Source organism: Gracilinanus agilis, chromosome 3 (assembly GCF_016433145.1).
Source record: "Gracilinanus agilis isolate LMUSP501 chromosome 3, AgileGrace, whole genome shotgun sequence".
Lineage (NCBI taxonomy): Eukaryota > Metazoa > Chordata > Mammalia > Didelphimorphia > Didelphidae > Gracilinanus > Gracilinanus agilis.
Genome location: NC_058132.1, coordinates 11,638,809 through 11,662,422, shown reverse-complemented (window position 1 = coordinate 11,662,422; position 23,614 = coordinate 11,638,809). Strand labels below are relative to the sequence as shown.

Here is a 23,614-nt window from a genome sequence, read left to right as displayed (position 1 = left end):
CTAAAGTTTCTCTCTAGTGTGGATTCTCTTATGTTAAATAAGGTAAGAGTGGCAACTATACACTCAGCCTCATTTATGAGGTTTCCCTCCAGTGGCAGATTTTTTGACAAGAAGCAACTGTGGAGCATTAAAAGAAAGGCTATCAGAATTTATTACATTCATAAGGTTTCTGTCCAGAGTGGATTCTCTGATGTATAACAAGATGAGCACTTTGTGTGAAAGCCTTTCCACACTGGGTACATTCATAAGGTTTCTCTCCAGAGTGGATTCTCTGATGTGTAGCAAGATGGTCCCTCCGTGTGAAAGCCTTTCCACAGTGTGTACATTCATAAGGTTTCTCTCCTGTGTGGATCCTCTGATGTGCAGCAAGATGACTTCTCATTATGAAAGCCTTTCTGCACTCTGTGCATTCATAAGGTTTCTCTCCAGTGTGGATCCTCTGATGTAAAGCAAGATGACTCTTCAAGATGAAAGCCTTTCCACACTGTGTACATTCATATGGTTTCTCTCCAGAGTGGATTCTCTGATGCTTAGCAAGATGGTCCCTCTGTGTGAAAGCCTTTCCACACTGTGTACATTCATAAGGTTTCTCTCCAGTGTGGATTCGCTGATGCTTAGCAAGAGGGCTACTCTCTGTGAAAGCCTTTCCACACTGTGTACATTCATAAGGTTTCTCTCCAGTATGGATTCTCTGATGCTTAGCAAGTGAGCTACTCTGTGTGAAAGCCCTTCCACACTGTGTACATTCATAAGGTTTCTCTCCTGTGTGGATTCTCTGGTGTGCAGCAAGAGAACCCCTCTGTGTGAAAGGCTTTCCACACTGTGTACATTCATAAGGTTTCTCTCCAGAGTGGATTCTCTTATGTGCAGCAAGAGAACCCCTCCTTGTGAAAGTCTTTCCACACTGTGTACATTCATAAGGTTTCTCTCCAGTGTGAATTCTCTGATGTTTAACAAGATGACTCCTCTCTGTGAAAGCCTTTCCACATTGTGTACATTCATAAGGTTTCTCTCCAGTGTGGATTCTCTGATGTCTAACAAGATCACTCCTCTGTGTAAAAGCCTTTCCACATTCTTTACATTGATAAGGTCTCTCTACAGAGTGGATTATTTCATATGAACCAAACTCAGAGTTCTGACTGAAAGTTCTCCCACATTTATTCCTCACAGAAAGCATCTCTATATGTTTATTTTTTCGATGTCTTGTGAGGTCTAAACTCAAGCCATAGGGGACTCTCCCTAGGTTATCTTGATACAAGGGCATTTCAGTAGCCTTCTCATGCAACTGATTAAATCCATCTTCTTCAGGAAAGCATTTGGTGTATTCACAACAGTCACTGCCTGAGGTCAATCTCATATTCTGATTTACAACTGAATATTGGCTGCATTTCCCTGCAACTTCTTCAAATTCACAGACACTCTTTGGATTTTTATTTACCTTGCTATTAGAGTCACAGATTTCTCTCAAAATGAAGTCACAGGGACCATTATTTATGCCTCTTGGAGGGCCAGATCCGTACACAAAAAGGCTCAGCTTTGTAGACATCTCCTTTGCTTCAAAATTAATCTCTGCCTCTGAAGAAAAAAATAATATTATAAGCAAAAAACAAAAGGGGACATACACACATGTGGAATATAAGTTCTTTCCTCTAATAGCTGTAAGTAAACTAATTTTTACTCTATTTCCCAAGCTGAAAAGGAGTTTTTTTAAACTTAAAGGAGCAGACCCAGACTTTAGATACACCATTTGATCATCACTGCAAGATGGAAGATTTTAGAAATGCTTCTTTTTAAATTTTATTTCCATATTGTTTCTTTTTAGAAGTGAGTAATCATATAAAACAACAATCTCAAAACAAAAACCCAAATAAACAAGTGAAAAATTGTATGCTCTCATTTGTATTCCAACTCCAACAGATCTTTCTCTGGATGCCTTCTTTGTCACAAGTCCCTCAGATTGTACTGGATCATTGTATTGCTGAGAGTAGTCAAAACTGTCACAGTTGAACATTCCATAACATTACTATTATAGTGTATAATGTTCTGCTGGTTCTGCTTATTTCCCTCTGCATCAGTTCATGGGAGTCATCCCAGCACCTTCTGAAATCATCCTGGTCATCATTTCTTACAGCACAATAGTATTCCATAACTCTCATATACAACAATTTGTTCAGCCATTCATCACTGATAGACATCCCTTTGATTTCCAATTCTTTGCTACCACCAAAAGAGAAGTTATAAATATTTTCCTAGAAGTAGGTCCTTTCCCTTTTTTCTGATCTCTTTGTGGCACAGACCTAGTAGTGATATTACGGGATCAAGAAGTATGCATTGTTTTGTAGCCTTTTGGGAGTCATTCCAAATTGCTGTCCAGAAAGATGGATCAGTTCACAAATCTAACAGCAAGGTATTAAGTATCCCAATTTTGCCACATCCCCTCCAATCTGTGTCACTTCTCTTTACTGTCATAATGGCCAATTGGTTAGGGGTGAGGTGATACTTCAGAGTTCTTTTAATTGACTTTTCTAATCAAGAGACATTTACAACATTTCTTCATATGATTATTGACAACTTTCATTTCTTCATCTGAAAATTGCTTATTCATAACCTAAGACCATTTGTCAACGGGGGAATGACTTGCATTCTTGGATAAGATTGACCTAAATCTTTATATGTTTGAAAAATGAAATCAGAGAAATGTTATAAAACAGTATTTCCCATTTTGTTGTTTTTCTTTTATTCTTGGTTACACTGGTTTTGTTTGTTCAAAGCAGACAAAAGTTATTTTAGTAAAAATTATTCATTTTACATCTTATAATGTTCTCAAGCTCTTGTTTGATCGTAAAGTTTTCCTTTTTTTCCATAGATCTGCTAGGCAAACAATTCTATGTTCCCTGAATTTACTTTTAATATCCTTTATATCTAAATCATATGCCTATTTGGACCATTTCTTGATATAGGATATGAGCTAATGGTCTATACCAGTTTCCAAAGTGGGCGCCACTACCCCCTGGTGGGTGCTGCAGTGATCCAAGGGAGCACTGATGGCCACAGATGCATTTATCTTTCCTATTAATTTCTATTAAAATTTTTAAAAAATGAATTTCCAGGGGCGCCAAGTAATATTTTTTCTGGAAAGGGGGCAGTAGGCCAAAAAAGTTTGGGAACCACTGGTCTATACCTAAATTTTGCCATATGTTTTTTTAAACATTTACCTTCCATCTTGAAATCAATACTGTGTATTGTTTCCAAGGCAGAAGAATGGTAAGGGCTAGGCAATGGGGGTTAAGTGACTTGCCCAGGGTCACACAGCTGAGGTCAGGTTTGAACCTGGACCATCCGTCTCTAGGCCTGGCTCTCAATCCACTGAGCGATCCAGCTGCCCCTCACCATATGGTTTTCTATTTTTCCAAAAACATAATTTCCAAGGATTTTATATGGTCACTCTAGACAACATAAAATATTTGGGAATCGATCTGCCAACAGAAGCACAGGAGTTATATGAACACAACTACAAAATATTTATCACAAAAATGGAACTCTATCTAAATAATTGAAAAAAACATTAGTTGGTCTTGGGTAGGATGAGATAATATAATAAAAATGACAATACTACATAAATTAATTTACTTATTCAGTGCTATACCTAACAAAAGAGAAAAAATATTTTATACAATTGGAAATAATAATGATAGAATTTATCTGAAAGAACCAAAGATAAGAATGTCAAGAGAACCAAAGAAAAACAATGTAAAGGATGTTGGCTTAGCAGTACCAGATCTTTAACTGTACTATAAAACGGTGATTATCAAAATAATATGGCATTAGCTAAGAGACAGAAGGGTGAATCAATGGAATAGACTCAGGGTAAATGACCTCAGCAAATAAACCAAGGATCCCAGCTTTTGGGATAAAAACTCAATATTGGACAAAACTTGCTGGGAAAATTAGAAAGCAGCATGGCAAAAATTAGGTTTAGATCAATTTCTCACACCTTATACCAAAATTAGTTGGGTATATGACTTTAACTTAAAGAGGGATAATATAAGTAAATTTGGTGAACAAAAAATTGTATACCTGACAAATCTCTGGAGAAGGGAAGTATTAAAGACTAAGCAAGAGACAGAGAACATTACAAGATGTAAAATGAGTCATTTCAACTACATAAAATTAAAAAGGTTTTGTACAAACAAAACCAAAGAAATCAAAATTAAAATGGAAGCAACAAACTGTGGTAAAATTTTTATAACAAATTTCTCTGACAAAGATATAATTTCTCAAATATACAAAGAACTAAGTGAAACTGATGAAAAACCAAGCCATTCCCTGGATAGGAATTGGCAACATTGAGATGAAGAAACCACAACCATAAATAACCACATGAAATAATGTTTTCAGTCTCACCTGAATAGAAAAATACAAATCAGAACAACTGTGAGGTATTACCTCATAGGTAGCAGAGTGGCCAATATGGCAGTAAAGGAAAATAATGTTGGAGGGGATGTGGCAAAATTGGGACATTAATGCACTGCTGGTAGAGTTGTAAATGGATCCAACCATTCTGGTAGGCAATTTGGAATTATGCCCAAAGAGCTTTAAAACAATGCATGTCCTTTGATCCAGCAATACCACTAATAGGTTTGTGTCCCTAATTGATTAAAAAAAGGAAAAGGACCTGTTTGTACAAAAATATTTATAGCTGGCCTTTTTCTGGTAGCATAGAATTGGAAAATGAGGAGGATCTCTCCTTTGGGGAATGGCTGAACAAACTGTGGCATATGACAGTGATGGAATATAAGGAATAATGAATAGACTGATTTCTACAAGAACTCAAAAGATCCACATGAACTGATAGGGGCTGAAATAAGCAGAACCTGGAGAACATTGTACACAGAAACTGAATTACTACTAAAAGGAATGCAGTGATCCAGGACATTCCAAGGGACTTATGGCAAGGAATGTTATCCACATCTAGAAAAAGAATTATGAGAATAGAAATCCAGAATAAAACATGTGACTTGTTACTGGTTTATATGGGTTTTGGTTTTAAAAGATTGCTCTATTATAAAAATGAATAATATGGAAATAAGTTTTGAGTGATAATATAGGTATAATCCAGTGCGATTGCTTCTCAACTCCAGGATGGGGGAAGGAAGAGGGGAAGGAGACAACATGAATCCAACTATGGAAAGAAATTTTAAAAAGAAAAGTAAAATTAAGAAAAAGAAAAACCTGGAAAGATCTACAGGAACAGATACAAGTGAAATGATCACAACCAGGAGAACACTATACACAGTAACAAGATTATTACATGATGATCAATTGTGAAAGACTTAACTCTCCTTTGCAGTACAATGAACCAAGAAAATCTGGAAGGCTGCTGATGAGAAATGCTGTGGACCTTCAGAGAAATAACATCTTCTCTGAATGCAGATCAACATAAACTGTTCACTTCATTTGTACATGTTCTTATTTTAGAGTTTAAACTTTATAGGAGTCTTCTCTCACAACATGATCAATATGGAAATAAATTTTATATGATCATACATGTACAACCTAGATCAAATTGCTTAGCATGTGAGGGAGAAGTGAAGGACGCAGTTTGGATCTCAAAACTTTGGAAAACATGTTAAAAATGGTTATTACATCATGCCATTACAAAAAAATGAAAGAGTTTATTTCTAAAGCTTACATTTCTAATATAATCTTAAATAATAGTGGTGATAATATGCATCCTTGCTTCAGTCCTAATCTTACTGGGAAGGTTTCTAATTGATCCCCATTGCAAATGATACTTGCTGATGGTTTTAGACAGATACTACTTATTATTTTAAAGGATGGCCCTTTTATTGCTTTGCTTTCTAGGGTTTTTAAGAGGAATGGGTATTGTATATTGCCAAAGACCTTTTCTTCATCTATTGAGATAATCATGTGATTTCTGTTAGATTGTTTATTGATATGGTCAATTATGCTGATATTTTTCCTAATATTAAACCAACCTTATAACCCTGGTATAAATTCCACCTGGCCATAGAGAATAAACTTTGTGAGCTGCTAAGATTTTTGCATCACTATTCATTAAGGAAATTTGCCTATAATTTTCTTTTTCTGTTTTTCTTCCTCCTGGCTCATCCATCAGCATCCTTTTTGCATCACACTAAAAACTTTGTAGGATTGCTTTTCCTATTTTGCTAAATCATTTAAATAATAGTTAGATTAATGCTCTATTTGCCCTTTTTTCTTTGAAAACAAACTCCTAGTCTTGTTTATTATTTCAAAAGTTCTTTTACTTTCAATGTTATTCATTTTTCATTTGATTTTTTTGGATTTCCAATTTAGTTTTTACTTGGATTTTTAATTTGTTTTTTCCCCTCTATTTTATTAATATAAGTATTCAGGGATATAAACTTCCTCCCAAGTACTGCTTTGGTTACATCTAATAATTTTTGCTATGTTGCTCCTCACTGTCATTCCTTTTATGACATCAGTGATTATTTCCATCATTTGTTTGTTGACCCACCCCTTTTGACCAATTATATTATTCAGTTTCCAATTAATTTTAAACTTTTCTTTCCATTCTTATTGACAATACTTTTATTGCATTATGATCTGAAAAGATTGCAGTTATAACTTCTGCTTTTTTACATTTTGTTGTGAAGTTTTTATACCCTGGTACAAGGTCCTTTGGGTATTTTCCAGGTGCACCTGAATAGAAGATATATTCCTTTTCCATTTCATTCCAATTGCTCCAGATACCTATTGTAAATTGTCTAAAATTTCATACACTTTATTCTTTTCCTGTTTATTTTTTGGTGAGAGTTCTGATAAAGGAAGGTTAATAAAACCAGTATAGTTTTATTAGCAATTTCCTCCTTATTCTCTTTTAGTTTCTATTTTAAAAATCTGGAGGCTATTATCAGTTGGTACATATATGTTAAGAACTAATATAATCTCATTATCTAGACTACCTTTTTTATCAACATGTAATTATCAACCTCATTTCTTTTAATCAGACCTATTTTTGCTCTAGCTTTGTCTCAGATCATAATTGCTACTCCTGCTTTTATTTGAGTTCAAGTCCAATAGTTTCTCCTCCATCCCCTTCCCTTGACTCTCTCTTTCCCTACCTTCAAGGGGTGAGTGTGGGAGGCACAAATAAAGACTTAATATGGGTCCAGGGTCTTGAAGTTGCCTTCTGCCCAGTTATAGAATATGGAGCAGTAATTAGGGGGTGGATTTTCTGCACTCCCCTTTGTCCAGTTTTATATCCAATTCCTCTTTGTTCCCAGAAATAGACCCTTTCTGCCTACGTTTCGAGTTGTTTTCCTCAGGAGCCTCACCTTACTCTTGACACCTTGTTCATTCTGTGATTCTAGAATTCTAGAAGCATTCTTTTAAGGTTTGTTTGAGATTCTCAGGGTAGTTCCAGCCTTTGCTTTTCTGCTGCCTTCTTGGCACTGCCTCCCCCATTAACACTTCTTAACAAAAAGTCCTTTCTAAATACCACTCATCCCATGTAGGAAGGGAATGCTTTGGCAGGTAGAGTATCCCCTTCAATGGCCAACTGCAAGGAAAATCTGCCTTGGTATTAACAGAGAATTCTGTTTATTCAAATTCAAACAAAATTCAGGTTTAATTAGAAGGTCTACTAGATAATTTTGTGATTAACTTCAGTAATGCAAATCTGTAACACTGTTTTAAATTTTCAGCTGAAGCTACCTAAAATAGAAGAGAGACAATTTCAGGAAGAAGAAAGAAAAGTCCCAGCTTCCCATCACAGAATTCAAAGATTTTTTTTTTTTAAATAAAACCAGGCAGAAGAACTCTGTGCAGACATTTGTACTCTTGCTTTTTTAAATTATTGACAAAGGCTAATGTCCAGTACCTTTGGCACGGAATGAAGACATTCCCGTAATGGCAGATTCAGAGTTAACATAGGAAATGGTCCTTACCCACAAAGAGTAGATTTTGCACATTCTCCAGCATGACCTCCCTGTACAACTCTTTCTGAGAAGAGTCCAACAGGCACCACTCCTCCTGGGTGAAGTCCACAGCCACATCCTTGAATGTTATTGACCCCTAAACCAGCAAAAATCACAAGATTTAGAGTTGAGCCTGCAGAATTCATGCAACCTAGTCCTCATCAACTAACTTGAAGAAACTGAATCACACAAGAGACTCACCTCAAATTCTTCACCTTGAAGAGTGTCAGAGCCAGCTCTGAAGATCAGTCATTCAGAGCCCAATGGGATACTGACAAAGGCATTTTGTGTCTGAAGTCAGAATAATGTTGGAAGAGTAAAGACTGTATAAGTGTCTCACTCTGAAATGCTTTTCCCTATGGAATTAGGGAGAGGGTATGTGCACTCTGAGGGAGGAAGAGATTCTGTGGAGAAAAGAGGTGATCTGAAATCCCTCCTCATTACAACTGTCAGAATTCATCCAGTAAGAACATTTTTTTAAAGTTAGTGAGAAGGAAGCAATTACTAGGTATTCTGGGGGCAATATTACCAATGACTAATAAGGAGAAAACAATGAAAAAGGAATTCTCTACTTAATTTCCTAAAAGGCTGAAAGGCTGATAAGAATCTAGCTGAAAGCATAAAGAGGACTCCTGAGTTATATGGGATCCGATTCTGATTCTAGCTAAGTGAAGAAGAGCAGTCTTTTGTCCTTACAGCTAGACTCTGACAAAACACTGGATATGATGTCCCAAAACATCCTGTCTTTGCTTCATGATGAATGTCATTTCTTAGTAGAAAATAATCAGTCATTTTATATTTAATTACAGAAGAGTAAATGTGATGAGGAAAGGAGGGGATGTTCATCTTTTAAAAAGATAACATTTGATTAATTGGAGTTGGGGACTGAGCTCATTCAGAAGAAAGGCATTGTCTGCAATGACTGGAATTCTCAAGAGGCAGAATTTCTTAATTTTTAATTAATTTATAAATGACTTTGGTCATTTAATGTGGTCAGTTGAACCTCTCCACAATATAAAAGAAAGAATAAAGGTAATTCTGCTAGCACTGGTTTCTTTCTCTTTATCTCTCTCTCTCTCCTACGATCTATTTATCTATCTAGACACATATAGAGGTGCCTTGATATATGAGAACCTTAAGTCAAGAGCAATTTGACATACCAGCTGTTACAATCCGGATTTTTTGCTTTAACTGAACTGGATATTTGAACCACAAGCTTCCTCCTGTGGAAGGAGCCCAAGGTGGGTGAGGTAATCAGTACAAGTGAGATTAAGGAAAGTTTGAAGATTTGGGGAAAAAATTAAACAGTTTATTGAAAAGATACAACCAGAAAAAGGTACAGGAGGGCCTGCATTGGAGCTGTGTAATAACTCTTGTTTCACACATTATTGAAAGGTTCTAAAAGGGAGGAAGAAACAAACTTCCATGGAAAGGTTTTTGTTGAAACAGCCTCTAAGTGAAATCGAGGAAAGTGTGGCAAAACAGCCAAAATTCAATGAAGAAAATTATTATAATTAAGTAAAAAAAATAGCAATGAAGTTTAGTAATTGTTACATATCACAAGTAATGTGTAAGGTCAATTTTGCATTTAAATGTGTGAATGGAATTAGCTCACCCTCATTCACTTGTTTAGACTCTAGCCACCAGGCATAATGTCACCCCCCCCCCAACTTAAAATTAAAGTGGGGAGAGGAAGGTCTTTTACCCACACGTGATAGTAAGTGACAAATCAAAAACAAGGGACTGCCCTTTGGATAGTCCAAAACAGTGGTGAGGCTGCCATTTGTCCACTTGAAATTGGAGGTGGATGCAGGAGGTGACAAAAGATGCTATCTTTTAAGTATGATGGTAACTTCCTGTGGAAGCAGTTGGTGCTTTGAATTTGGTGTGGAAGGATCTCTGGTGAGACTTCAGACAGCCTCCCTTTGAAATGTCACGTGGATAAGTTAGGCTGACTCTCTTTCTCTTCCCTTGGCATTTCTGGAGGCTATAGCCTCAAGGTCTTTCTTCTTAGAGGAAGCCTTGTGGCTAGAAGCCTTGTTAAATTCACCTCTGTGCCCCTCTGCTGGAGCCTCTAAATTCTTACCTGGTTTGGGCCTCTGGTCTGGACCAGAATTTCTCTCAATTTCCCTACCTTCAACCTTCCTAATTGTAAATAAACCACCATAAAAGTCATCCTGACTTGGGTCCATTTTATTTTTATTTTTATTTTTTTTTAAACCCTTAACTTCTGTGTATTGACTTATAGGTGGAAGAGTGGTAAGGGTACGCAGTGGGGGTCAAGTGACTTGCCCAGGGTCACACAGCTGGGAAGTGTCTGAGGCCGGATTTGAACCTAGGACCTCCTGTCTCTAGGCCTGGCTCTCAATCCACTGAGCTACCCAGCTGCCCCTGGGTCCATTTTATTTTGAAATCAAGTTAATCGATTTCTGGCCACCATACCTTAAATATCTAGTTTCCCCTCTTACAATGTAGCATTATGTGTGTAGAGAGTAAGTTATGTGAAGTGTTAGAGCACGAAATGAAAACCTTTTCCACCAGTATCTTATAAGGGGGCAGAAGGTGTAAGGGATTAAAATTAAAAGTGTTGGACTAAATTATTTAAGAGTATAGTTGCCAGGAATTAATTAATTAACTCCAATTAATTCCAAATGATTTTTTTTGTAATTTATAATAGAGGGAAAGAGTGAAAGTAGAGAAATGGGAAAGAGGGCAGAGTAAAAGAACTAGCTTAATGAGCTATACTATGTGCTCTAGCCCTGGCTTACTCTGGCAGGGCTCCAGCTGCCCTAGCTGGAGGCCCTAGGAGTCAATTAACAAGGGTTTTAGCCTCCAGGCCTTCTTCCCAGACAAGGGTCCCTTCTGGAGGCTAGTACCTCCAGGAAAGGCCAAGGAAGGGAGTCAAGCTTCTTCACTTACCCACTTGGTAGTTCTAAGTGAAAGCAGTTCTCAGTCCTCAGCCACAGCTCCTCCAGGGTCAAGTTGAAGGCAAAACAACCCCCTCACAGGAAGTTCTGGCCATTTTTAGAGACCATTCTTTTCGCCACTTCCTTTGCCTTCCTCCCACTTTACCATGTACCAATTACAGCTAAAGTTTTGCTTAGGACTGCCCAAGGGGCAGTCAGACAATTCTAATTTGTCACCCACTTCACACATATAGGTCACAGACCTTCCCCACTTACACTTTTGTTGATTAAATCTAAAAATGAGCAGGGTGGAGTTACTCCCATTTTCATAATCTTTGCCTGCCTTTGAAGGTCAATAACATTTCAAGAACAAGTTTATTTCTTTACATTCTTTCTTATATATAAATATAAAATTCATTTATCATATGTAAAGTACATTTTTGATTTAAAAACATATAAACCAAAAAAACAAAAAAATTGTGTTTTTGGGGTGGAACAGATTAATTCTCAGATTCACAAATAACCCCTGAGGAGGGGGACTTGGGAGACCTCAACTCCTCCCTCATTACTTCATCACAAGACAAGCAGGTCCTTGTCCATACAAGGAAGGCGTCAGGCCAAGCTTTCCCCAGTAGCCTGGTGGCTGGCCCAGCACACGCTCAAAATGGGTCCAAGTTCACCAGAGCTTGCCAGTCCTACCCTTAACCCAATTATCACAACAACCCTTGTTTCATAAACCTCCAGGGAAGGGCACAGCAAGTCTGGAGTTTCCACCTTGGCCAGCTGAAGGGAAATTTATTCAACAAAAATATCACAATTCAACATTAATGTTCCAAAAGTTTATTTATGAAAAACAAGGATCTAAGCCTGCAACTATACAAACCTGGGGGACACGGCTCAGGAGAGGAAGTGAAGAGGCAGACTGAGGAATAACTGGCTGGAGGCCCGTAGCTCGCAGCACCCAGGTAATGGCCGGCAGTCGCCTCTCAGACCAGAGCTGGGTTGTGCGCAGGCGCGACGAGCCAGCAGGACCCTCACAGCCAGGACCGGGGCTGCCCCCATAGATGCCGGCACGCGGAGCTCTAGGCCGCTCCTCTCTCCAACACCCCTCCTCCCCCCATCTAAGCTAAGGCTGAGCCACAGGATGCCAGTCTTACCCCAAGCCGGGCAGTGGGCAGAGCAGGGGCAGGAACGGCAGCGGCAACGGGGCAAACGGCGAGACTGACCTGCTCTGTTCTCTGTTCTAGAACTAAAAAGGCTTTAAAAAGGGGAGATTCTTCTCCAGCTTCTAGTGGTTGCCGTCTGCAGACCTGATTAATATCTACATGAATTAGAGAGGACAGACTGACGTGGAAGTCTCTTCTCAAACTAGCCACGTGGGTGCTCAGGGTTCTCTCAGCCGCCTTCTAGTCACCGGTGAGTCGGAGGGGGAAAAAAAAAACCACTTCCGGGAAGCCCTTCTTACTTCTGACTTAAAGCAAAGGATCGCGATGGTGCCGGCTCCTGACTGGAGGTGCTCCTGGACGCCCATCTCCCAGGTGCAAAGGCTCAGGTCAGGCATTCTTAGCTGCCCTCCTGAGCTGTAGGAGGTGACTGACTGCTGACATGGATAGGAATTGTCAGCAAAAAATCAGAGCCCGACCTCTTATGGCAGAGGCCTCGGAAAGGTCTGTCATGATAACAGATATTAGTGACCACCCAGAGTGAGGATTCCTGTACTTCCCAGCTTATTCAGCACTTGGTCATTCAGTAAGACCTGCCCAGGTGGAAGATTTATGTTCATTCTATTTTAATTTTAACTGTCTTTCATCTGACACTGTGTCATCAGATTTCTGGGCATAAAAACAGGTCATCTGCACAGGCTCAGAGTCTTTGGTCTTGGTCTTCACCAGCCCTCTCTCAGTAAACCTATTTCTTTTTGGCTTGTAGATTTTGATTCTCTTATTAGTGTTTCTGCTAATAGAATTTTCCCCACAAGGTGATCTCACCTCTGATGAAGAAGAATTTCAGGTAATGACTAAGAGCTACTTTGCCCAACTACATGGCAATAAATAGGACAATCTAGGTGAAATGGGTGAATATTTACAAAAATATGAATTGCCTAGATTAACAAAAGAGGAATTAAAATACTTAAATAATCCCACCTCAGAAAAAGAAATTGAACAAGCTGTCAAGGAACTCCCTAAGAAAAAAACCCCATGGGAAAATGGATTCACAAGGGAATTCTATCAAATATTTAAAGAACAACTAACCCCTATCCTATACAAATTATATGACAAAATAAGTATTTAGAGAAGAAAAAGAAATTAAAGTAGGCAATGAGGAAACTAAACCATCATTCTTTGCAGATGATATGACAGTATGCTTAAAGAATCCTAGAAAATCAATTTAAAAGGTAGTAGAAATATTAACAACTTTAGCAAAGTGGCAGAGTACAAAGTAAACCCACATAAATCATCAGCATTTCTATATATTTCCAGCAAAACTCAGCAGTAAGAGTTAGAAAGAGAAACTCCATTTAAAATCATTTTAAACAGTACAAAATATTTGCAAATGTATTTACCAAGACTAACACAGGAATCAGACGAAAATGACTACAAAATACTTTCACACAATTAAAATGAGATCTAAACCATTGGAAAAACATGAATTGCTCATGAGTGGGATGAGCTAATAAATAAAAACAGCGTTCCTGCCGAAATTAATTCACTTATTCAGTGCCAAACTTATCAAACTTTTTTTTAAGTTTTCAAAAAACGTTTTTATAGAATTAGAAAAAATTATAACAAAATTCATTTGGAAGACCAAAAGATCAAGAATATCAAGGAAATTAATGAAAAAAATGTGAAGATTGGTGGCCTAACAGTACCAGATCTTAAACTATGCTATGAAGCAGTGATCATCAAAACAATCTGCTACTGGCTAAGAAAAAGAAGGATCAATGGATCCATGGAATAGACTTGGGGTAAATTACCTCAGTAAGCCAGTTTTCCATAAACACAAAGATCCCAGCTACTGGATTAAGAACTCAGTATTTGACAAAAACTGCTAGGAAAACTGGAAAACAATATGAGAAAAAATTTGGTTGAGATCAACATGTCATACTCTATACCAGTGGTTCCCAAACTTTTTTGGCCTACTGCCCCCTTTCCAGAAAAAATATTACTTAGCCCGCTGGAAATTAATTTTTTTTTAAATTTTAATAGCAATTAATAGGAAAGATAAATGCACCTGTGGCCATCACCACTCCCTTGGATCACTGCAGCACCCACCAGGGGGCGGTAGCACTCACTTTGGGAATCACTGCTCTATACTGAGATAAATTCAAAATGGATAAAAGACTTATATAAAGAGCGAAATCATAAATAATGAGAACATAGAATAGAATACCTGACAGATCTATGTGAAAGAAAGGAATTTAAGTCCAAAGGATAGAGAACATTACAAAATGTAAATTGAATCATTTTCATTATATTAAATTAAACAGGTTTTGTACCAAAAAACCAATGCAACCAAAATTAGAAGGAAAGCATCAAACTAGGAAAAAAATTTTAGAACAAAACTCTCTGACAAAGGTCTAATTTCCCAAATATATAAGGAAAGGAGTCAACTTTACAAGAAATCAAGCCATTCCCCAATTGACAAATGGTCAAGGGACATGAATAGGCAGTTTTCAGATGAAGAAATCAAAACGATCAATAATCACTGGAAAAAGTGTACTAAATCTCTCCTAATGAGAGAAATGCAAATCAAAACAATTCTGAGATACCATCTCACACCTAACAGATTGGCCTATATGACAGTAAAAGAAAATAATAAATGTTGGAGGAGATGTGGTAAAATTGGGACACATATATTGTTGGTGGAGTTGTGAATTGATCCAACAATTCTGGAAATTAATGTGGAATTATGCCCAAAGAGCTTTCAAAGACTGCATGTACTCTGATTCAGCTATGACACTGCCTTGGCATAACACTACTGGGTTTGTATCCCAAAGAGGTGATAATGAAAAATACTTATACAAAAATATTTTTAGATGTGCTTTTTGTGGTGGCAAAAAATTGGAAAATGAGGGGGTGTCCCTTCATTAGGGAATGGCTGAACAAATTTTGGCATATGATGGTGATGAATATTGTGCTGTAAGTACCGATGATCTGGAGACTTTCTATATGAAATGGGAGAACCTCATTGAACTGATGCAGAGTGAAATGAGCAGAACCAGAAGAACATTGTATACAAAAAGTAAAACATTGTGGAAAAATCCAATTGAATGGACTTTGCTACTAGTAGCAATGCAACAAGCCAGGACATTCCTGAAGGACTTACGTAAAGGAATGCTATCCTGAGAAAAAGAACTATGGAAATAGAAATGGAAAAGCATAATATTTGATATCACTTATCACATGTATATATGGGTATGTGATTTGGGGTTTAGGCCTTTAAAAATCACTCTATAACAAAAATTATTGATATGGAAATAAGTGTCAAGGGACAATATTTAAACAACTCTGGAATATTTGTCGGCTCTGGGAGGGAGGAGGAAAGAGGAGAGGGAAAGAAAATGAATCATGTAAACATGAAAAAAGATTTTTAAAATAATTAATCCATATTTTTTAAAGATCACTATCAAAAATATGAACAATGTGGAAATAGGTTTTGATCAATAATACATGTACAATCCAGTGGAATTGTTTGTCAGCTCTAGGAGGAAGGAGGAAGAGGGGAGGGAGAGAATATGAATCATATAACCATGAAAAAATTTACTAAAAAAATTTTTTTAGTTAAAAAATAAAGGAACAAAAATGAAAAATATTGAGAAAGCAACAAGTAATATAATCTTTTTAGGTTCAAGGCAAATGAATTTAATAGGCAAAGGAAGGACCTAAAGTTTCTGTTTGTTAAGTACACTCTAAGTTCCTGATAGCTTAATAATATTTGAAAAGCAGACATTCCCATCCTTTTTCTTCTTCTAAAAACACACCTTTTCCTGTCTATGCCCTTACCTGATCTCACCCTAAACTTCTTCCAAAGCCTCCCTGGCAGGCCTGATTGACCTGTCCAAACCCCCAAACCTAGAGATAATGAGCAGAGACTATCCCTGGGCCATCCCTGGAATGGTGGGACACATAGCCATCCCCCTCTAATGGAGGGTGTCACACTAGAGGGTAGATGAATAAATGACTGCACTTGGACCTGTCTCTCTGCAACCTGGGCTGGCTCATCCAGGCAGGGGCTTCAAAGGCCCTAGAAAACCCCAGAACACAGTTGGGGATTGTGGGTGTCCTTTGAGGTCACACTGACAGCAAGCAGAGATGGCACCCCTGGAGGCTTGGGAAAGGCAGAGGTCTCAGTTGTGCTGGATTCCAGCTGGGGGGAGTTTAACCAGGGCTGGGGATGGACTTCACTCACCTGGGATGGGGGCCTCTGGGTTCCATGGGGAATTCCCTCTAGCTCCAGGGTCTCTGCTTGGGCCAGACTGTGGCCCCTCATGGGGTGGGACCCCCAAGGTGGGAGATTTCCTCTTTGTACACCTGTGGGTAATTAGAGAGGGGGAGGGCTCAGAGGAGCTCCCAGGGCCCTTCCCCTGGCCTCAGATGAGACTCTCCCCACAGGGAGCCTCAGCCTTGGAAAGGACCTTGGACTGGACAGGAGGAAGCCTCCCCACCCTCTCTCCTGCTCTCTTTGGCTTCATTCCATTCAGAAACTGCTTTGGGTACATGCGGTGGATTGAGGGAGATGCCTAGGAGGAGAGGTTACTGGGTAATGGTGGGGCAGGAAACGCTGGACTGGGAGACAGGCATGAGATGGAGCTTGGGGAAAAAAACCTGTTGACATTTGTTCTGTGTGAGAGGTCAGAGCTTCTTCCATGGCCTGTGGGCACCGGCATCCTCCCCCTGCCCCACTCCAACCAGGCTCATGTTGGCTGCTTCTCCCCTGGGAACTTTAGGGAAGGACCCTGACCAGCCCCACCCCCATCCTGTGACTGTACCCCATCCCCCAGCCTGGGGGGAGGAAGGTGGAGACCCACTCTCTCCTCTTGGGGAGGGCAAAGCCCAGCCATGGTGCCTGGTCCAGGCAGAGCTGCCCCCACCTAACATCAGCTCTTCTGTATTTATCCCTTTTCTGTGGTCCTTCAAAGCATTGAAAAGACACAGCAGACCCCCAACTGTCAGCTGCTGCTTCCTTGATCTCCTCACTGACCAACTGTCCCCCTAACTTCCTGTTAGAGGGCAGCTACTTCCCTCAAGGCCTGGTCTCCCTGGTAATGGAAGCTTCAGCTCTGGCTCACTGACTCCTGTCAGTTCTGATCTACTTAGAAATCTGCTCTGGAGTCTCTGAAGGAGACAGAGGGAGAGACTAAGAAAATGCCTTTAACACAAGCTTCCATGGAAAGAAAGGTTCTTATTGAAACAGCCTGTTAGTGAAATCAGGGAAAGTGTGGCAAAACAGCCAAAATTCGATGAAGAAAATGATAATTAAGTAAAAAAAAAATAACAGTGAAGTTTAGCAATAGTTACATATCACAAGTAATGTGTAAGGTCAGTTTTGCATTTAAATGTAGCATTACGTATGTAGAAAGTAAGTTATGTGACGCGATAGCACACAAAACTAAAATCTTTTGTGCCACCATCTTCACCTGACCTTGAAGGTAAATAACATTTCATGAGCAAGTTTATTTCTTTACTTTTTTTCTCATTATCTATAAATATATTCATTTGCCATATATAAAGTACATTTTTTATTTAAAAATATACAAAATAATAAAACAAAAACCAGAATAGATTAATTCTCACATTCACAAATAACCACTGAGGAGGAGGACTTAGGAGACCTCAACTCCTCCCTCATTACTTCTTCACAAGAGAAGCAGGTCTTTGTCCATATAAGGAAGTTGTATTAGTTCAAGCTTTCCCCAGCCTGGTTGGCCCAGCACACTCTCAAAATGGGTCCAAGTTCACCAGGGCTTGCCAGTCCTACCCTTAACCCAATTATCATAACAATAAAAGGGAGGCTCCAACCCTAGTTTCATAACCTCAGGGGAAGGGCACAGCAAGTCTGGAGTTTTGACCTTGGCCAGCCTAAGGGGAAATTTATTCCACAAAAATATTACAATTCAACATTAATTTTTAAAAAGTTTATGAAAAACAAAGGTAAGCCTAGCCCTGCAACTATAGAAACATGGGGACACAGGTCAGGAGAGGAAGTGAAGGGGCAGACTGGGAACTGACAGGTCAGTGCCCAGATGTAACAATAACAGGCTCCTTGGCAGGACTCTTCTACTTTTCCTTTTTGCTCCATGGAAAACCCAGGTTACACCTGGTATTGGATACTCTTCCATTTCACCCCTTCCTGACCCATTCCCTACTTTTCAGCCTGGAATGACCCTGTGACACGCAGGGGAGGAATAGTGTGAGGAAAGGCTGATAGTTTCTAAGCATGGAGGACACAATTCCCCACCTAAAACCCTACAGGGGCCATTCCACTATCCTCTGCACCCATCTGGGGGCTATACTACTCCCCTTCAATTGCTTTTTCCAACTGTATGGCTACACTATGTAGACACCTTCGTGTCTTGAGAGCAATGGATCTGAGCTGCAATTCTTTGGACAAGAACCAGCATTCCCTCTCACACAATAAAACTCTCTCCCACAGCAGTAACAGGGCAAAGAGTGGACCCTGGATCCAGGTTGCTCCTGACCTATCTGAAGGGCATTCAAAGAGTTCATACAGGAAAGAAGAGGTCCAGGGAAAGGGCAGCTGCCACCATTAGCAGGGGCAGCAAAAAGATCCTCATTCAGATATACCTAGAACCAGAAGTCAGAAAGATCTCAGCCCCAAAGGAAAGCAGAGAAATCCAGACTCAAAGGAAAGAATGCAGAAAGACCTCAGTTCCAAGGAGTGCAGACAGTTTCTTCTTTTGAACTTGTCTACACTGGGTGGGTCCTAGTAGTCCCCACTGCCCCACCTGTCCTTCCTCTGAAGTCATAGCTGTCCTCCAATGCACCTAAGGCCAGGTCCTTAGGACCCTGCCTGACTCTCCACCTCAATTTCTACCCTCTATCATCTGGAATGCCATTGCCACCAGAATGAACCCTCTTTAACCTAGACTCTGCAAAATTAAACTTAATATATAATTATATAATAACTCCAAATATTATATTTTATAAGATTTATTATTAATATTCACTAGAAGTAAAGGAATAAAAAGGTAATTATCCAAAAAAATAAAATCACACGTCCAAGCCAATGTACCTGCTCAAAAGGCACATTCCACCAAAGCTACAACAACAAGGAAAGAGAAAGAGCAGTGAAAAAAGGGAGAATTTATATCCTGCCTACATCAGTACATAACAACAGGAGGAGAGTGTGGTGCTGAGTAATGTAGTTCAAAGGTAGAAGATTTCTAATTACACATTCCCCACTGTGATCATTTGGGAGACCAGTCTCCCCAAGGGATTAAACATAATCAACTTAAAAGATTTTTAAGTAAAGGTATATACAATATTGTAGTTTCTAAAGGGAAATTACAATAATTTGGAGATAAAGGGAAATAAAAGAGAAAAAGAACAAAACCAATGTTAGGTGTATTGAGAAAAAGCCAGTTAGGGGGCAGTCCCCTTTGGCAGAAGAGTGTACATTCAAAATAAATGCATTCAACACCCCACAGTTCAAAATCACCACATCCCAAAGTTCACTCTGGATCTACTGGTGCAGCATGTGATCTCTGCAGGCATCTTCATGGCACCTTCTCCAAAGAGTTCACTTTCTGGATTTGGGGAGGTAGCAAATTTCTTATCCTAAAATTATTCTCAAAAGAATTTAAATTTTGCATTATAGGATAATGATATATCCCCCCCCCCAAAGAGAATAGTGACAAACACAGGGATCACTCAGGCATGTATGGCTGAGTTATGAGGTATGTGAATTTACAGGCAAAAGAAAATCAAAAATATCAAAAAAATGCAAAGAAAAAAGAAAAAATAACTTCTGAATGAAATATAAAATGTCAGTCTTATGTGTAAAAATTCTAAGGGAAAATAAACCTAGAACAGGTCTTTAAATCAGTGCCCAATTAAAGTGATATATATGTCCCACAAGGCTGTAGTAGCAATTATGCACTTACCCAATCAACAGCCAGGACTTCAGAAAACTGCCACATTATGAAAGAAAAAAAGGGACTAGATTTTGAAGCAGATGGGAAATAGCATTCCTTGGTCTGATTTTACCTTTTCTCTCAGGGATACTGAAGCCAGGATGGCAGCCAAAGTGAGGTGCTTGATAGAATGTGGGGTAAGGAAGACCTGCCTCAGATGTATGTCAAATAGCTGCAACCTCGAACCCCAAACAAGTTCAAGTCCTCTTGTCTTGCCACAGACTGTCATCAATCCCACTGGGATTGGTTGGTCTCTTTGACCTTGTCAAATGGCACTATGCATAAAATAGGTTAGTTTTGTGCTTTTTAGGCACTGTGTAGTGGATCTTTTTGTGTTCCCTTCTCTTGGAATCAGACAGAATCATGAAGCAAAGTCCCATAATTTTAAAAAATGAATATAAGGCTTCTATAGTCTAAAGATTTGGGATATATATTGACATTAGGGATAATGGACATTTTAAATACCCTAGTGCAAAACTGAAAAAAAAAACTTTAATGCTGATAACATGTGCTCTGAGTTCAAAAAATGAAAGAAAAAACCTAAAAGACTATATTGCACATAAAAGGAAAAACAATAATGAAAAAAGTTTTAAAAATCAAAAATATATAGTTTACAATCAGTGACACTGTGTCAGTCAAGGAGAGGTAGAATACAAAGGTTCCTCACCAAAAATAAGATTCATTTCCTTTTTAACTTAGCCATGATCTACAGTGTGAGTGCAAATGATTTTTACAAAGTAACAGCTTTATAAAAGAGTAGTACAGTAGGTAATGTACATTCAAAGAAGTACCAAAATTCTCCAAATCATAATAGCCCAGTTAATGACAGTAGCAAACAAACTCACTATCATATAGGATTCACATGAATCTATCTCCACTTCCTGTGTGACATTTGAAAACTTTTGAAGCTCATGGATACTTGTCACAAATTTCTACAGATGTAGCAAATCTTTCAACCTTGACTGAGATATTTTGAATAAAGTCTACTCATCATTCCAAAATGTGGCAAAGGAGCCCAGAAAAAAACACAAATCTCTGTACTACTGATGAAAACCATTTTTTGGGATCTAAAATATCACCAAGAATCTAGATCATTCTGGTGAAGGTATATTAACCTGAAGAGTTAAAAATCATCCAGAAGCTACCAAGATGTCATCAGAAATGCTCCTCCTTGGGAGTCATCCAGGAGTACTACCCCCCCCCCCTAGGAAAACCTTCCTAGCTCCTCTGGTATGAGACTGTTATATGTCTACTCATTACATTTTTATAAATGCAGAAGTAGGGAATATAATATTAATACAGCACTTCACTTCAGCTACTAAATAGACCCTTTACTTCTTGTTACAAAGAACTCAAAGGCAGGCAAAATGACCAGTCAGAGCTGTTAGTGCTACTGGATATCTAAAAATCACTTCTGAAGATCCCTTAAAATCAATTTAGATTCTTAAATCAATATAATCTCCAAAGGTTGTTAACCAGGTTGTAACCAGTTTTGATGGAGTCCATCCATCATCTTTATGATGAACAATAAAGCGAAAATGGAAGAAAAGGCTGTAAAAGCAACATGTGATCAGGATGGATGAGGTGATAAACCCAACATATATGAGGAGATATGGTTTTGCCACTGAAAAGGGTTTGTGAAGGTGTTCATGGGCTTTTACAATGATATGTTCTTCAGTACGGTCATAGGGGAAAGGTACAAATAAAAATAGTGTAATAGAATATATCTAATAGTCAAAACACAGTAGATTAAAATGGGTCAGTGTATGTAATAGAATAGTATTGATCAGATTAATATATGAACTTAAAAACAAAATTAAATCTTAAAGCAAACAATTAGCAAAATATAATAAGCATGACAAGATACAGTTACTGAATTCAAAAGTCCTTTTTTGCAATTCCACTACAGAGACTTCCATAAAATAATAGAGACTGAAAAGGCATTAAAATCCTCCTCAAGACTCTTTATGGTTCCTTCCCCTCCCAAGTATCATTATCCATTTAGGTTGCTTTTGTCACACCTCTGGGATCTCCCATAGTGAGGGAGAATTCCTAGCTTAACATAGTGTGGAGGAATCCCATGTTGGATGCATTGCAGAGACTGGGCAGGCCAGAATGACAAGGGGGTGTAGAGAGATGAATCTTTCCTTATAATTGAAAGGACCAGTGCACCCAGGAACAGTAGGAAGAAAGGGCATTCTAAAATTAAAAGCAGTTTGAGATAGGTAATATACTGCTCTTTCATAGAGTGGGATATGCTTGCAATTCTACTTCCTTTTTGGAAGAGTAACCTTCCTTCCCCTTCCCCTAGGGGAAGCATCTTGCTTCCCCTGCCAGGTGGACAGGGAGTTAAGAGAGATTGCCTAAGGGAAACACACCCAGGCTTCCAAGGCAAGCAGTGAGCAAGTACTCATCTGTTGGCAATGTAAAGGAAAGAGGGATTTTTACTTTCCAAGCCTCCAGAGAATGACTCCAAACAACAGCAGCAGCAGGAGCAGCAGGAATAGGAGGAGGCTGGATCAGCAACAACAAGGAACAATGGCTCAAGCAAATGGGTGTGAGAAGTGGCTTATCCCTTCTCCTCCAAAAGCTCCCCAGCTAAGTCACTCAAACGAAAGCTAAAGCATATACACTTAAGTGGGGGAAAGTCCACAACTCACGTGCTAAAATGGGTGACAACTCAGGAATGACTGAATTTCCCCCTGGGCAGTCCTAAGAAAATTCTAAAACTGCAATTGATCCCCATAAAGTAGGGGTATGGACGCTTCTGAAGATTAAATCTAAAAGTAGGCAGGGGAGACTTAATCATACGTAGCATTCAGAATTTAATCAATAAAAAAATGTGAGGGTATTTCTCCAAGGGCTTAAGGGTTTATAAGGGCATGAGATTCCCATGAACAAAAATTGAGTCTCTTTCATCAGCCCTCTGAGAAAAAAGATTGTATCATGCGCCTTATTTTCAAGGGAGTTGTGTCCTCTCTTTGACTGACCTGACAGCTCAAACTTAAACCTTCACTGCAAGTCCTCATTGGTGCATCGTACCAGAGACTAAGTGGACTTAGAGACCTCAAATTCTCTCTCATTACTTCATCATAGAAGGGCTGGACCTCAGCTCAGACTCAGAAATCAGCCAGCTGCATTGTGAAACTCAGTTGTTGGATATAATGGACTGAACAGTAGGGATCAGGGCCTCTACCCATTCCATATCTTCCCCATATTTTGTTATTTTGTTTGTTTCTAAGATCTTTGTGCCCACAAACCACAAAAACAAAGCTAGTATCAATTCACTGGGGAAATGCTAAAGAAATTGTAATAGATGAATGCCATAAAATAGTTAGGAGGAATGACAAACACCGGGATTCCAGAGAAAAAATCCTCATCATTGTAGTATTTTATGCACAATATGAAATATGGGCTATTGGATGAGGCCTCCTCTGTGTGGCAGTCTAGGGAAATCTGTGCTATTGCAAGAAGCCTTTCTGGGGAATTAGATTTATTGAGTCTTCTCTCCAGAATGATGTGCCCAGTGTAGAGTCAAGGATGACCTTGAAACAAAGCCTTTCCTACATCTA

The 23,614-nt window shown here is 38.9% G+C and overlaps 1 protein-coding gene across 1 annotated transcript in view; it reads right to left on the bottom strand.

The window, feature by feature from the left end:
* Positions 1–1,357, bottom strand: part of LOC123240738 (zinc finger protein 850-like) — a 67,406-nt gene extending 66,049 nt beyond the window's left edge. Inside the window, exon 1 of the mRNA XM_044668451.1 lies at positions 211–1,357. Coding sequence (XP_044524386.1) covers positions 211–1,357 — 1,147 coding nt within the window. The remainder of the gene's footprint in view (positions 1–210) is intronic.
* Positions 1,358–23,614: the final 22,257 nt, after the last annotated feature.